The 14,757-nt window shown below is 47.0% G+C and overlaps 2 protein-coding genes and 1 long non-coding RNA gene across 3 annotated transcripts; 2 read left to right on the plus strand and 1 right to left on the minus strand.

Moving 5' to 3' along the window:
• Nucleotides 1–542: 542 nt before the first annotated feature.
• Nucleotides 543–10,419, minus strand: PRDX5 (peroxiredoxin 5). The gene is made up of 6 exons (XM_083591559.1): nt 10,157–10,419; nt 7,918–8,052; nt 6,897–7,028; nt 3,376–3,414; nt 1,877–1,941; nt 543–892 (listed from the first exon to the last, which is right to left on the minus strand). The coding sequence occupies exons 1-6, from the start codon at nt 10,307–10,309 to the stop codon at nt 787–789; spliced, it is 630 nt and encodes a 209-aa protein (XP_083447685.1). The 5' UTR covers nt 10,310–10,419; the 3' UTR covers nt 543–786.
• On the plus strand, nt 3,422–7,825 carry LOC310751980. The gene is made up of 2 exons (XR_014542750.1): nt 3,422–6,799; nt 7,502–7,825. It is a non-coding gene; the product is annotated as an uncharacterized lncRNA (long non-coding RNA).
• Nucleotides 10,420–10,714: 295 nt separating the features above from the next.
• Nucleotides 10,715–14,131, plus strand: TRMT112 (tRNA methyltransferase activator subunit 11-2). Its single transcript, XM_083591639.1, has 4 exons — nt 10,715–11,696; nt 12,837–12,938; nt 13,539–13,631; nt 13,860–14,131. The coding sequence occupies exons 1-4, from the start codon at nt 11,616–11,618 to the stop codon at nt 13,959–13,961; spliced, it is 378 nt and encodes a 125-aa protein (XP_083447765.1). The 5' UTR covers nt 10,715–11,615; the 3' UTR covers nt 13,962–14,131.
• The last annotated feature ends 626 nt before the right edge of the window (nt 14,132–14,757 follow it).

Genomic DNA, 14,757 nt, shown 5'->3' on the forward strand with positions numbered 1-14,757 from the left:
TGCATCAATTAAGTGTTTTAAATTTGTTGTTAGCCATCCTGAGCCCGGTTTTCTGAACCAGGAAGGGTGGGGTATAAATAAAAATTTATTATTAAAGCACTCTTATACCACTTTAACAGCTATGGCTTCCTCCAAAGAATCCTGGGAACTGTAGTTTGTTAAGGGTGCTGGGAATAGTAGCTCTCTTGAGTGGTCTCTTCACAACTCCTAACATGCTTAACAAACCTACAGTTCCCAGGATTCTTTGGGTGAAACTGTTGACTGTTTAGAGGCTTTCTCCCAGCTGGATAAATAAGTCTTTTCCACAAGCATCCACCTCTGTTAGGGTTTTAGTGTTGGTTTAAATGGTTGTGGGGTTTTTTTTTTTTTTCATTTTTAACTGGTTTAAATTATGTGTAAATTACCTTGAGACGGTGCTTTAGAAGACGATTAATAATTCAACGGTAACAACAGGAACAGGAACAATAATAGCAGCAATAAGCAACTGAATGCCATCTTGGCATGGGCGCACCCTCAGTTAACAGAAAACCACAATAGAGAAATCCAGTATAATTTTTATTTCAGGCAATAGTGTCCAAGATAACGGAGTCAAGACAGAGAAGGGATTCAAAGCAGCTACATACACATCCCTGCCCTTGTAAAGGCCAAATCTTAGAAGCTGTGAGGGGGAAATAAATCAGCCCACCATCCCTTCTGCATAGTAAGAACCAGGTGAGGGTGGGTGCTTTTGTGCGTCTCTTGCTGTCAGGGTTTAGGAGACGGTTAACAGCCGCGGTGTCCCAGGTCTCAGAGCTGAGATAGGATGTTGCTGGCCAAACTGCAGGTGAGGCCTGTGCCATCCTCTTCTATGTTGAGGGCCTTCACCACACCATCTTCGACTACCAAGGAGAACCTGCAAGGGGAGACAGAGATGGAAGACACACACGGCTCAGGACAAGCAAAAGTTTAGTTTTTTTACATTTGGATGGTGACTTAAGAAGGCCCCATCTGCACTTATACGTTTAAAGCAGTGTCAGACCACTTTAAAACAGCCATGGCTTCCCCCAAAGAACCCTGCCAACTGTAGTTTGTCAAAGGAGCTGGGGCCCCTGTTCCCCTCAGAGAGCTACAGTTTCCCAAGCAGGCCCCAAAATGATGCAGGAAATGAACCTGCCTAATATCAAAGAGCAGGGAGTTCCAAAGTGTAGGTGCTTCAACTCCAAAACTTAGTGCTTTCAAAAACAGGCAGAGCTGCAACCACCTGAGCAGTTCTAACAGCCAAACTCTCCAGAGTGGATATGTCAGTTTTGGTGTTCTCAGTTTCTCATTTTTCCAGTCATTTTAAATTCAGGTTTCACATTTCTGAGGCAATCCTGAGAAACAGCATTTTTTTATACAGTTTTGACTAAGCTACACATTTTTTGCAAGCAATTTCTGCACATATTTTTTTTTAAAAAAAAAGATTGGATGGCAATCTATCAGGGATTCTTTAGCTGTGATTCTTGCATGGCAGGGGGTTGGACTAGATAATTCTTAAAGAGTCCATTCCAATGCTACCATTCTATGATTCTATTAATGTATTCAGTTATGCACATTTCCCCCTAATATGCACATTTTTGTAAACATCCTTTGGTTGGAGAACTGTGTCACAAAATTGAGATGCATGCAAATTTCAAAGCAGGGCTGTGTTTTGGTTCTCAATTCTCATACTGTTTTGGAAAGCGGGGATTTGCTTTGGCTTTAAACGTAACTGAAATGAATTTCTTCCCATCCCCCAAGAGAAGATGTGCAGCAGTTTGGAGAGAAGGGCAGAGGATGGCTCTTTGTTCTTTTGCTCTTCTGCCACCCAGATCTTAAAGTTCTGCCTCTCCTACCCCCAACCCCCAGTTCCCCTTACCGTTTGGATCGCTGGGTCCCAAAAAGTTCCCGAAGTGGCTCTTTGTCCAGCAACAAGTTTGTGGCCTGTGTGAAAGGGGAAACAATTGGGTGGGAACTTAGAGGAGAGTAAGAAGGGAGACGCATACTGGTCCTGTTATAAAAAAACAAAAACCTGACACCCAGGGGTCCATGTTTTGCAGGCATGATTAAATACTGCCATTCTCAGCTGTCAAATGGACTCCGGTTTCCTGGAATGACTCCGGCCTATTTTCCCTTGCTACTCCTTATTGCCAGGATCTGCTTCCTGAACACCTCCAGTTGACCCCCCCCCCAAAAAAAATCTTTTTCACAGGAGCCTTTGGATCTTTCCCTTAGCCACGAGGTGGAGGAACCTCAGATCAAGGGGTCTATTGTGGTTCTCCAGACCTCTTGTTCTGATCCTCAGGACTCTCCCTCCAGGTAACAGCCCTCACTGGTCCCGATCTGCACCCTCCTTGAGTGTTTTTGGCTTGGCTGGAATGTGTCACTGAAATATCCAATTACGATTCTTGCTTGGCTGGATGGAGGATGTAAACTAACTGACTTACAATTTACAATTGTTGCTGTTCCCCCAGCCAGCATTGGCATGTGGCCCCTGGATGGTTGCTTAAAAGGGATTGTGGCCCTCAGGCTGAAAAACGTCCCTAGCTTCCTCTTGGCCCCACATGATACTTTATTGAAGCCATGTGCAACTGGGTTCCCTTCAGATGTCACTAGACTCTTGTCTCCTATCAGCCTCAGTTGCCTGGGGCAGAGTAAGGAGGGTGGGTAAAGATGGCACATCTGGCCTGCATAGGCGAGGGGTCTTTCTGAGCCTCCGGGACACTTGGCCAGTATCTGGCCTTACTGAGCAACCGCTGGCACCAGGCCTGCTTCCTGCTCATGCCTCCACCTCCTAACCTGCTCTGTTGTTTCTCCATGTTGATTGTAGACAGTGGTCCCTTAGGGGTGGCAACCTAGCACACCTGTTCTTTCTGAAGTGGCTATAGACATAGGACCAATCTATGCAAATAAATAAATAAATAAATAAACTACCTTTAAGTGTCAAACTGACAGCAGTATGGAGGTATATGAAGTGGCTCTCTGGGGTCTCAGACAGGGAGAGGGTCTGAGCTGTGCTGTTCAGGATCCTTCAACCCAGAGATCCTAGATGTGTGTTTCAGGGCAGCAAGGAGGACAGAAAGCCTACATTGACACTCTGCCACAGGGGGTCTTGAGGACATTTCATCAAACCACGCCCTCCCGTCCATCAGAAGGGAGTGTGCAGTGTTGAAGCAGACACCTCCAACCCCACCCCCCACAGGCCAACTTTGATAGGTCAGCTGAAGAGCCTGTCAGTCACCTGATGTCAACATGGCATCAGATGATTCTCTGGTGGGTGGCCCCCTGCCCACCTGTAAAGTTGACTTGTGGGGGTGGGGGACAAAGAGCTGGAATAAGGCTCCCTCAGCCCTACCCTACGACAAGAGATTCCAGTACCTTCCCAAATGCTCCTGTGGGATCAGCCAACATCCGGACCTGAGGAGAGAAAGCAAAACACAAACATTTAAGGGGACCGCTGCTATTCCAACAGGCAGAATCGCTGCAGGCTGAGCAGTGACGTCCAAGAAGCGCAAACCTTTAAAATAAATTTGTTACAAACCCTGCAAAAACACCAAAGTTTAATGACTGCAGCCATTCAAATGAGAGGATTTCAGAATCTCAAATTCAGTTCTCCACATTTTCAGATCTGTTTTGAGATTTTTTAAATTTAAGTTATCAATAAAATGCACCGGCACATTCATTTATCCTAATACATATGTCCCTTTGTATTCAGATTTGCCCAACGTACACATGTCCGCAAAGTATATTTCCCCTAATATTATGCTTTCCTTATGTTATTTTCACTATTGGATGCAGACTTTTCTGATTCTGTCTGGGGCAGAATTCCCCTTTGCTCCCCTTGCAAACAAAACAATGGGGAGGGGATGCCTGAACTGTACAGTGGTACCTTGGGTTAAGAACTTAATTTGTTCTTAACCTGAAACTGTTCTTAACCTGAGGTACCACTTTAGCTAATGGGGCTTCCCGCTGCCGCCGCACAATTTCTGTTCTCATCCTGAAGCAAAGTTCTTAACCTGAGGTATTATTTCTGGGTTAGCGGAGTCTGTAACCTGACGTGTCTGTAACCTGAAGCGTCTGTAACCCGAGGTACCACTGTACTTTCAACACTGACTGGCAACGGCTTTCCACTTTTTTAAGCAGGAGTCTCTCACTGAGCCCTGCCTGGAGATGCTGGGGACTGAACGTGGGATGTGCTGCTTGCAATGCAGCTATGCTCTGCCACAGATCTACAGCCTTTCTCCTTTACGCAAGACCAGAACAGAAGGAGTTTGGTCAGATCCTGCAAGGCAGTTCCTACGTTGAAAAGGAACACTCTCTGTTGCAAGCCACTGTTGCATAACAAACGAAACAGCCGTTCCCAGAGTTACACAAGCAAGTCTTGCCAGTGCAGTGCGCCTGGAGGACAAAGCAGAAAGCACTTCTAGGAGAGAGGCATGTGCTGCTTTGCTGAGGCCAGGATTGCGATGTCTTTCCACCCCCTCCAGACAGCCTCTCCCAGCCACCCTCCCACTTCTACCATGCTCATTAAACAAATACACCTAATGCCAAATTAAGGGAAAATAAGCTTTTTTAAAAGAGAGAAAGAAATGAAGAGAAAGATCTCTGTGTATCTGTCTGGGCCTGTCAGCCAGCATTTCCCCTAAATTTCAGATAGCCGAGGGTGAATACAGAAAGCAGCTCTGACTTTCTCTCTCTTTTTTTGCAGCCTAAGGCCATAGCTTAGTAGCAGAACACCTGCTTTGCATGCAGAAGGTCCCAAGTTCAATCACTCGTGGCATCTCCAGAGAAAGCTGGAAGAAACTCCCTGGAAAGTCACTGCCAGTCAGTATGGACGGTGTATTTTTGTGAACCAATTAAATCTTTGTGTGTGTGGTTTTTTTTAATTGAGCGGTATATAAATTTTGTTAAATAATAGATACGGCAATGCTGAGTTAGATAGACTAATGGCCCGACTCAGCCGAAGGCAGATTCCTGTGTCCTTTTAAACCCTGCTTGCCATTCTTTTACAAAACCAGCGACTTTTATTAATACAACAACAAAAGGAAACTATTATTATGTAGGTGACTCCCTGCTTGAGGAATGCTCTTTCTGGGGAAGCTTGCCTGCTGCTGTCATCACATAGCTTTAGGAGCCAGACAAGAATATTTCTTTTCTGGTAGGCCTTGGCCTTTGGCTCTAAAGAATCTTAAAAAGCAGAGACATCACCTTGCCAACAAAGGTCCGTATAGTTAAGGCTATGGTTTTCCCAGTAGTGATGTATGGGAGCTGGACCATAAAGAAGGCTGATCGCCAAAGAATGGATGCTTTTGAATTATGGTGCTGGAGGAGACTCTTGAGAGTCCCATGGAAGGCAAGAAGATCAAACCTCTCCATTCTGAAGGAAATCAGCCCTGAGTGCTCACTGGAAGGACAGATCCTGAAGCTGAGGCTCCAATACTTTGGCCACCTCATGAGAAGAGAAGACTCCCTGGAAAAGACCCTGATGTTGGGAAAGATTGAGGGCACAAGGAGAAGGGAACGACAGAGGACGAGATGGTTGGACAGTGTTCGCGAAGCTTCGAACATGAGTTTGACCAAACTGCGGGAGGCAGTGGAAGACAGGAGTGCCTGGCGTGCTCTGGTCCATGGGGTCACAAAGAGTCGGACACAACTAAACGACTAAACAACAACAATAAATCTGTGGCCTGTGTTCTAAGAAATGGTACCCAAGTTCAATTCCCCCACCTCTGCCCTTTCTGGCCCTTTCCCCTTGGGTGACTTTTGTTTGCTTTTGTTTTTTTAGATTGTAAGCCTGAGGGCAGGGAGCATCTTGTTTTAATCGATTGTACATAAGCCACTCTGAAGAATATACAAAGAGACCTTGGACAGGCCAATGGCCTGTGCAGTCCAGCACTCTGTCCTCGCAGTGGAGACCCCAATGGGAAGCCTGCAAGCAATGGCAATTCTCCCCCCCTTGCAATTCCCAGTAGTGAGTATTCAGAGGCAGACAGCCTCTGACAGTGCAGGGAGAACAGCCACCTTGGCTAGTAGCTACCGGTAGCCTTCTACTCCAGGAATTTGCCTAATCCAAGTTGATGGCTGTTACTCCGTCTCATGGTTCCTGCCTTGTTTTTTAAAAAAATTCCCAGATTAGTTTGCAGCAATCTACCTCCCTCTGCTACTACAAGAATAGGAAGAATTCCCTCTGGCCCTGTTAACTTTTTATCCTCCTCTCCCTTCCGCTATCTAAATTCATTAACATACTTGAATTCTGAAGAGGGGATTTGCTTAACGAGGAACCTTTGCCTATCTGGAGACACAAGCAGGGCCTGGGAGAATCACGGAAGCAGCAGAGAGAGCATTTTCTGTCCCCGTTGGGGTATTGCCTCTGTTCTTCTTTGGGCTGGTACAGAGCTCTGATGATCTATCCAGCCAAGCCCAGTTCTAGTGGGATTGAGAGATCAGGGGACGAGAGTCAAGCATTTAATTCACTACCGATCCTTTCCCTGCACAAAGAGCCTTTAAAACTTGCAATGGCTGGAGGACCCATATAAATTTCCCCAGCCTCCAGCAACTAACTCGGAGCAGATAGGAAGCTGTGTTTGGTCCCTGTAGCTCAATATTATAAATTGTTGTAACCTACTAGGTCATTTGGGTGAAGGGCAGACTAATACTACTAATAATAGTAATAATATTTTTAAAATTTATATGCAGTTTATATGCCAAAATGGTAAACACACTGACTGGCAGTGGCTCTCCAAGATTTCAGACAGGGAGTCTCACCCAGTGCTACCTGGAGGTGCCATATATGAAGTCCGAGGTGTGTATGTGTGTGGGGGAGGGAGGGAGCAAGTGAGAGATGGAGACCATAAGGACTAGAAACTTGACTGTTTTAAAAAGTGTGACTCGCCCATTACCTTTCCCTCGGCTTTGTGAGCCTTTCCCCACTCGCTCATGACGAAGACGTCGTTGACAGACAAGCAGGCGATGACCTCCACTCCTTTGCCCTTCAGCTGTCCTGCCTTCTCCACGTAGCCTGGGAGGTGGGTCTGTGTCAGGGTGTGGGTGCAACAGGGAAGAACAAACTATCAGAGACTTTCATGGGGTAGCACATAAAGGGAGCAGGGGACTAAGAATAGCAGAAAACAGCACCAGGGATGGGGAGCTTGCATCTTTTCAGATATTGTTGGATTACAACATCTTTCCTGATGTTTGGCCATGCTGCCTAGGTCTGATGGGAGCTGGGAGTCTACTCATCTGGATGTTCCCCATCCGTGATATAGGTCTTCAGGCCAGAAGTTCCTAGGCTGAGAACACACCATTCTTACTAGACCCCACTCCCAATTCTTAGCCTGAGCCAGGCCTGATTCCCATCAGTAGTTCTCGAGGGTCATATCTGACCACAATGACAGCATTGGTTTGAATGCTAAGATTTTTTACTTAATTCTTTTTTTAAAAAAATAAACCATCCTTCATCCAGAGGGCCCCAGGGCTGTTTACAAAAGATTGCTTGTCGTTCTAGCTTTCCTACAGCTCTTGCCAATGTACCATCAAGTTTGGATTCAAAGACTGGGACGGGTGAGGCCCCAAATACACCAGGCCAGGCATGCTGGTTAATGGAATTCTCAACAGATAAAAGATTTAACATGGAAGATCAGTGCCAGGTATCCTGGGCACCTTATGCTGCATGATACGGAGAGGGCAGAAGAATCAGACTAAATGCTAACTTTTGTTTTTGTATTTCATTTGTTTGTTTTTCTTACCATTATTGTCATTCTGGGGATTTCGTTCATTTTTTTTTTGTTATTTATGATCTGCAGCCTTAATAAAGATGTATTAATTTTTATTTGCAGAATTAATAAAGAATAATTAAAGAAAAAGTTTGGGACTGGGCTGGAAGGGTGTGTGGGGAGATGGACACACCCAGGACTTACTCACTTTTGAACAACCTGGAGTGAACGCACCAGGCACCCCAAACAAGATCCCCTTCTTGCCTGTGAAGAGGCTCGCCACATTCACCTTGTTGCCAGGGTCACCCTCGTAGACCTCCACGCTGGGCAACTTGTCTCCAACCTGTCAGAGAGAGGAAAGAGCAGTAAAGACCTACACTGGCTCCCAGTACATTTCCGAGCACAATTCAAAGTGTTGGTGCTGACCTTTAGAGCCCTAAACGGCCTCGGTCCAGTATACCCGAAGGAGCGTCTCCACCTCCATCGTTCTGCCCGGACACTGAGGTCCAGCGCCGAGGGACTTCTGGCGGTTCCCTCGCTTCAAGAAGCCAAGTTACAGGGAACCAGGCAGAGGGCTTTCTCGGTAGTGGCACCCGCCCTGTGGAACGCCCTCCCACCAGATGTCAAAGAGAAAAACAACTACCAGACTTTTAGAAGACATCTGAAGACAGCCCTGTTTAGGGAAGCTTTTAATGTTTAATAGGTTATTGTATTTTAGTGTTTTGTTGGAAGCCACCCGGAGTGGCTGAGGAAACCCAGCCAGATGGGCAGGGTATAAATAATAAATTATTATTATATTATTATTATAAAGCACACAGGACTCGCCGTCCTCTTAATTCAGGAGGAGGGGAAACCTTTCTCATCCCGAGGGCCACATTCCCTTGTTGGCAACCTTCTGAGGGCCACAAGTAACCCAAACCCTGATCCAGGGAAAAGAGGACACAAAGCTGCAGCTCAGTGGGGAAGCATCTCCTTTGAGTGCAGAAGGTTTCAGGTTCGATTCCCGGCATCTCCAGGTCAGGCCAGTGATGTCCCCTGTTCCTGAAACTCTGGGGAGCTTCTGCCAGTAGACAAAACCCAAAGGTCTGACTTGGTATAAGGCGGCTTCGTATGTTCCTATTTTGCTCTGGTGGTGGGAACTCCAAGGTATCAACTGAATTCAGACCTAATGGATGTGGGTTTCCCTGCAGTTCCATAATACTAAATGTATGTGGTAAAGCACATGTGCTATGGATCAAGGTTTGGAATTCAAATGGGGCAGACAAGGGAAGGTTAGAGGGATCTCAGATAAAATGTCTCTTCAGCCTTCCTCACCTTTGAAGGACTACAATTCCCATCATTCCTGACCATTATTGCATAAAAAGAAACCTAGAGGTTGTGTTCTATGGGGCTAGGTGCTTTCCCACTGCCCTTCTCCCCCCAAGCTAGGTCCTAGAAAGTCATGTCCCCTTTTTATCTGATTGAACCTTAGGAAACCTCTGCTACAGGGACAGCAGAAACATGTAAACCTTTAAGAAATTGAATTTGACTGGCTTAAGTGTGGGCTTAATGTCTGGAGTGGCTTTGCTCTTTCCCACTGCATTCCTTGGTTAGACATTCACTCTTGTACTGGGCGGGGCAGCCCCACAGATCAAGGGCGGCTGCCTTTCTACAGGGTCAGGGATGCACCCAATTTCCCTGAGGCTGGGGTGTCTCTTTCCCATTAGGGCTTGTTATTTTAGAGACCAAGGACTAGTGATCTCAGGAACCATCTGTCGTCAGTGAAGCTGTTCTTCTGCATGGGGGTGAGTGGGCTTGCTCTATGGGGCTTGAGGAGGTACTCTTTTCTAAAGGCTTTTGATAGCATAGACTCCAGAGCTGGTGGACTACAGGGAGTTGTGAGGCAGCCTGTTCCCGCCCCCCGTAAACAGATCCCAGACTACTATGAGGTTGGAGGTTTTTTTTCTTTTTGCAATGGGCCTTCCAGTGCTGGCATTCTATAGGACAGAGGAGTGTCCTACTCTCTATGGGGCTGCATGGGAGCAGGGTTTATTACACAGGTGTGGGGCGGGGGCTACTTTTCTCTAAATGCTTTCTATTGCACAGGCCCCAGAGCGGACGCACTGTGGGGAGCTGTGAAACAGCCTAAACAGTACTCAATGGGGTGTTCATTTGCAGGAGAGGGGTGGGCTTTCTATTGCACGGATCCCCAGATGGAATTCTATGGGGATGGGGCTGTTCTTTTGCAATGGGGCTTCCAAAGCTGGCCCGTCCTCTATGTCTGTGGGGCTGTCCTTGTCCATTGCGGGAGGAGGGCATATTCTGCACAGACCCTGGGCAGATACCCTACAGAGCTGCCTGGGTTGCCTGCCTTCTATGGGGCTGGAAGGGGGCGCTCTTTTGCAAGGGGCTCTGGAGAAGAGGGGTCTTTTCTCTCTCTCCGCAGACTCCCCTCTCCTAGGTCTCACCTTGAGGGCCGCCATGGCTGGTGCTCCGGTTGCAAAGGCCCGCTGAACGATCCCTGCTGCCGACCAACCCTTTCCAAGAGGGGAGCCTGGACTTGCTCCCCAGCGGCGACTCAGCCAGCCCAGCACCTCCGCCCCTTTCCACCTCGTTGCCATGGAAATCGCGGGAGTGACAGCTGCCGCGGCAACCCCGGCCCTTTGAAGTCCTCCTCCTCCAAGTCGTGCAGGCGCAAAGCACCCAGGCCCGCTTTTTAATTCTACCGCAAGGGGGGCTAGTGGGGAAATTTGCATCCACCTCATTTGCATGCTTCGGAATTATCACGATCGGCTCGGCCAGATTGTCCCAGTTCTACGACCGTATTCATGGAAGACAATCTTATTCGGCTAGGAGTGATCGCCAAAGAAGACTCAAATAATTTCAGTGGCACTTACTCACAGGTAGGCGTGCAGCCTACTTTTGCAGGATATGAACATCTGGGCATTTATTTCGTACGTCCTATTGAACACCGTGGGAAATTTGCTCTCGAGGAAGCACGCGCAGCCTCATTAGGCAACCCTCTCGTATGCTGATCACCCGGGATTAAACCTCATGAAGTTCAGGAGGACCTACTGTACTCCTGAGTAAATGTGGCACAAGCATGGGCTGCAACAGGTTGCACTCTTTATGTACGTTTTCTCGGGCGTAAGCCCCACTGATGATTAGTGGGGTAGCTCACTTCCGAGTAAGACTTTTCATACGCCACGCGTGTTTGGGAGTAGGCCCATCCTTGCGCGCACAGATTTCCATGTTTTTACTCGCAAAGTAAATCCCAGTGATTTTAGTAAGGCCTGACTTGGGAGTTGTGTCTCATAGGTTTCAACGCCATTTATTTCCTGAGTAGACACAGGAGTAATCTGCCAGGCTGCAAAGCACCGCAGTTCAGTGCTTACTTGGAATAAGAAGACTGTTGGACACAGGGAGTGACTTCCGAGTTAAGCACGTGCAGGATCGCGCTTGCTTGCTCGGCCTTCTTTGCATTCTAATTTCAAACGTTAGGGCTTTCGAGTTGCGTAATAAGGCCGCTCCTCACTGCTTTGTATTGGCAAATAAGCCTACCAGTTCTACGATGTGCACAGTGTCCTCTTTTTTTGTATACCGACCGCGCTGTTTACAAACACTTAACAATATTGTATGGCTATTTGACACATTTCCAAGCAACTCTCGGGTTAGAAAACAAACGCTGCCCCACCCACATATCCACGTGGTTGGGAACAAAAATTAACCGGAACTGACTGGGAGGAAGGTCAGGTTTCTCATACGCGCGGAGGAGCCGTTGCGCATGGTCGCCGGAAGTGAGTGATAAAAAAACGGCCGGAAGTGGGTGAGAAAAACCGGCCTTTCAACCAAACCGGAAGTTGTCCGAGGCTTATTACGCACGCACATGTTACCTTCGCTTGCTTTGGTGGCCGCTGTCCTGAAAACATGAAGCTCCTGACGCACAACATGCTCACCTCCCACGTGCGAGGAGTGAGGCCCGGTGGAGGATTCCCCCTTCGTATCCAGGTAACGGGGATTTCTTCAGACCACGCCCACTTTCCCACTCTAGAATTGGGTGGTGGGAGCAGAGTATATATAACGTGGGGACTTGACAGCCAGGGTCCCTCCTTCACACGCACCCGCCACTTTGTTTTTGCTGCCTAACTGGAATCTGGTGTTTATGCTTGCTGACAACAATCACCAGTATTTAGTATCTCTGTAGTGCTTGCAATGAACAATCGTTTAGCTGAAAAACAGTGCTGTAAGGTTGAGCTTTGTCTCCATTTATTGTGTTTATTTCCTACCTTTTCTCCAAGGGACTCAAGGTGGAGTATGTGGAATACAGCATTGCTGTCTTATATCAAGTCAGATTGTTGATCCATCTAACTTTGTCGAACTTGCTGGTAGTGGCTCTCTGGGGTATCAAACAGAGCCTCATTGGAAATGGCGTATATTAAAACTCTGATTTATTTAAACACACACGCACACATCTTCCCCCTAAGGCCACTTGCCAGTTATGTGACAAGTGAATTAGTGGCTTTCTAGTTCAGTTTCTTAGCCACAATACTGCATCCACTCTCATTTATATAGCACATTTCATGTGCTGAAATTTCTTTATTTAGATTGTTAGTAATCTGTAGACTATTATTGTTGTAGATTTGTGGTGCAGAAGTAATACACATCAGTTTTGTCATATCTGCTTACAGTCTAGTCCTACGTATATCTGCTTGGAAATAATCCCATTGAGTTCAATGGAGTTTATTTCCATAGAGGTTGGGATAGGTTTGCACCACTAGTAAGTTTAGTGCCAAAATGGAATTCTGTACCTGGGACTTCACATGTCATGCCTTTGTTACCACACTGTATGTGACATAAAGCTCTGCTGCAGGGGTGGCCGATATGGAGCTCGCCAGATGCCATTGTACTACAACTCCCATCAGCTTCTGCTATCATGGTAAGGGATGATGGGAGTTGTAGTCCGAGTACATCTAGATGGCACCATGTGGACTATGCCTGTTCCAATACCATTCTCTCTGTCCTCCTCCCCCTCCACCCCTCCCACCTCTGGCAATCCTACTACACTTAGGGAAATGCAGGGGAGGAAATATTGTTCCCTTGTTCTTTGAGCCACGCTGCTCTCCCATCAGTCTTTCTCCCCTCTAACAGGCCACAGAAGTGAAGGTGAACAATGTTGATTTCAACCCAGAGTTCACAGCGCGGATGGTACCCAAGGTGGAATGGGCGGCTTTGGTAGAGGCAGCGGAGAGTGTGAGTAATTGGCTCTGGAAGTTTTTTGGGGGGCAGGGGGAGACTGGCTAGAATTATAGAGGTGTAGTCTCTTTTTTCCCTTCCTACAGCCAATTACTATTTATATTTTTGTATGTGTGTGTACACACACACACACACACACACACACACGATTTCCTTCATTTACTGTAAACCACCCTAGGAATTTATGAACTGAAGGGTGTTGTATGCCTAAATAAACTTGTGTTTAGACTTCTGCACAGTCTGGAGAATGGACAGCTTGTATGTCTCAAATGAACCAAGTGACATAGGAAGGGGAAGGAGACCACAGATTTTCAAGTGTGTTACTTGACTGGTGGAGATCTAAGGCAAAGAGCATATAGGTTCCCCGCAGTTAGTCAAGACTGCCTGTGGAGGACAGAAAAGTTTTCCATTCCTGACTTGGTGGAGATGGGCCCACCCTGTCTTCTGCCACCACCTGAGCAGACAAATGCCAGAGTGAAGCTCATGGGTGGAGTAAAATAACCAGTATTTGGTGGTTAAAGAGAGATAACTGGTCTTTGAATAGTGTGGAAGGTTGTGAAAATGGCACAAACTGTTATATTCTGCACCCTTCTGCAGTTGGGTCACCGATCAGACCTGCCCCCTGAGCCCATCCCTGACTTCGAGAGCAATGAGGATTTCCTTCGAAAAGTCCATCATGTGCTGATGGAGGTAAGGGAACCTCTTCTTTGCCTGTTTCCCACCCCGACCCACAGAAACCTGTCATAATGCAGAGTGTGACCACTTGCCTCAATTTCTAGGAGCAAAATCTAGCATCTTTCCAATGCTGTGATATCTCCACCTATCTTCTCTCTCTTCACCTTGCCACTTCCTGTTTTCAGCTCTCAAAGTGGTGTGCAGTTCCCTTTACCTGCTGTTTTTATATTTCTTCTCGTACAGGTGGAAGTGGTGGAAGGTGTGCTGAAATGCCCAGATACTGGGCGTGAGTTTCCCATAACTAAAGGGATACCCAACATGTTGCTGAGCGAAGAGGAGACTTGAGCTGGTTTGTGTCAATGGAGCTTTGAGAAGCAAGCCTTGCGGGTGAGGGGGGGTGGGATATGTTCCTGTGGAAAGCCCAGCACCCTTATTTTTCTGTTGGGGGGAGGAGATGCTCTGAATATAATATTGGGTTGCTTTTTTGTGCATGTAAATAAATGCAAGTTCTTGAATCTCGGTGTGTCGATTTAACTGTGTGGATCTCTTGTCGTTGCCCCTTATTGTGTAGGTGCTTGATCTCCCCGTTTCTCAGCCTTATTCTTCACAGTTTTTAGCAGGCGCATCTTTTCTTCCTCCCCCAAGAATACAGAGTGGGTTTAACTGTGCAACGGAATGAGCTTGCAGAGTTCTGAGGTCCCAGAATGAACGGTGGTATTTTAGACTGCAGTCGGGGAATGCCATTTTTGAATGCACTCCTATATCAGTTTATTTAAAAACAACACACCTTGTAAGTAGAAAGTTAGCACAGCAACAGGAGCAGGGAGGCTCTAGCTCTCCCTGATGTGGTAGGTTTTTGTTTAATGTGCAGGGTGTTCTTTGCAAATCAGGACAGCTTTCCAGAGTAATTTATGGCCTGCAGACGTATGTGGCTCAGCCATCTGTGTCCTGATGCTGTTTGTTCAAGCAGGCAAAGTGGCACTATCCCATCACCGCTCAGACTCTGCCTCGGTTATCAGGAGGTCGAATTTCCTCATCCTGAACTTTGAGGGGGTTAGATGAGAAAGTGCATTCACCCTCCCAGAGCTCCAGTCCCTATTACAGAGAATTCAGACAGGGATGGCAAAGTCTTTTTGATCTG

Source organism: Podarcis filfolensis, assembly GCF_964270895.1.
Source record: "Podarcis filfolensis genome assembly, chromosome: 16".
Classification (NCBI taxonomy): Eukaryota; Metazoa; Chordata; class Lepidosauria; order Squamata; family Lacertidae; genus Podarcis; species Podarcis filfolensis.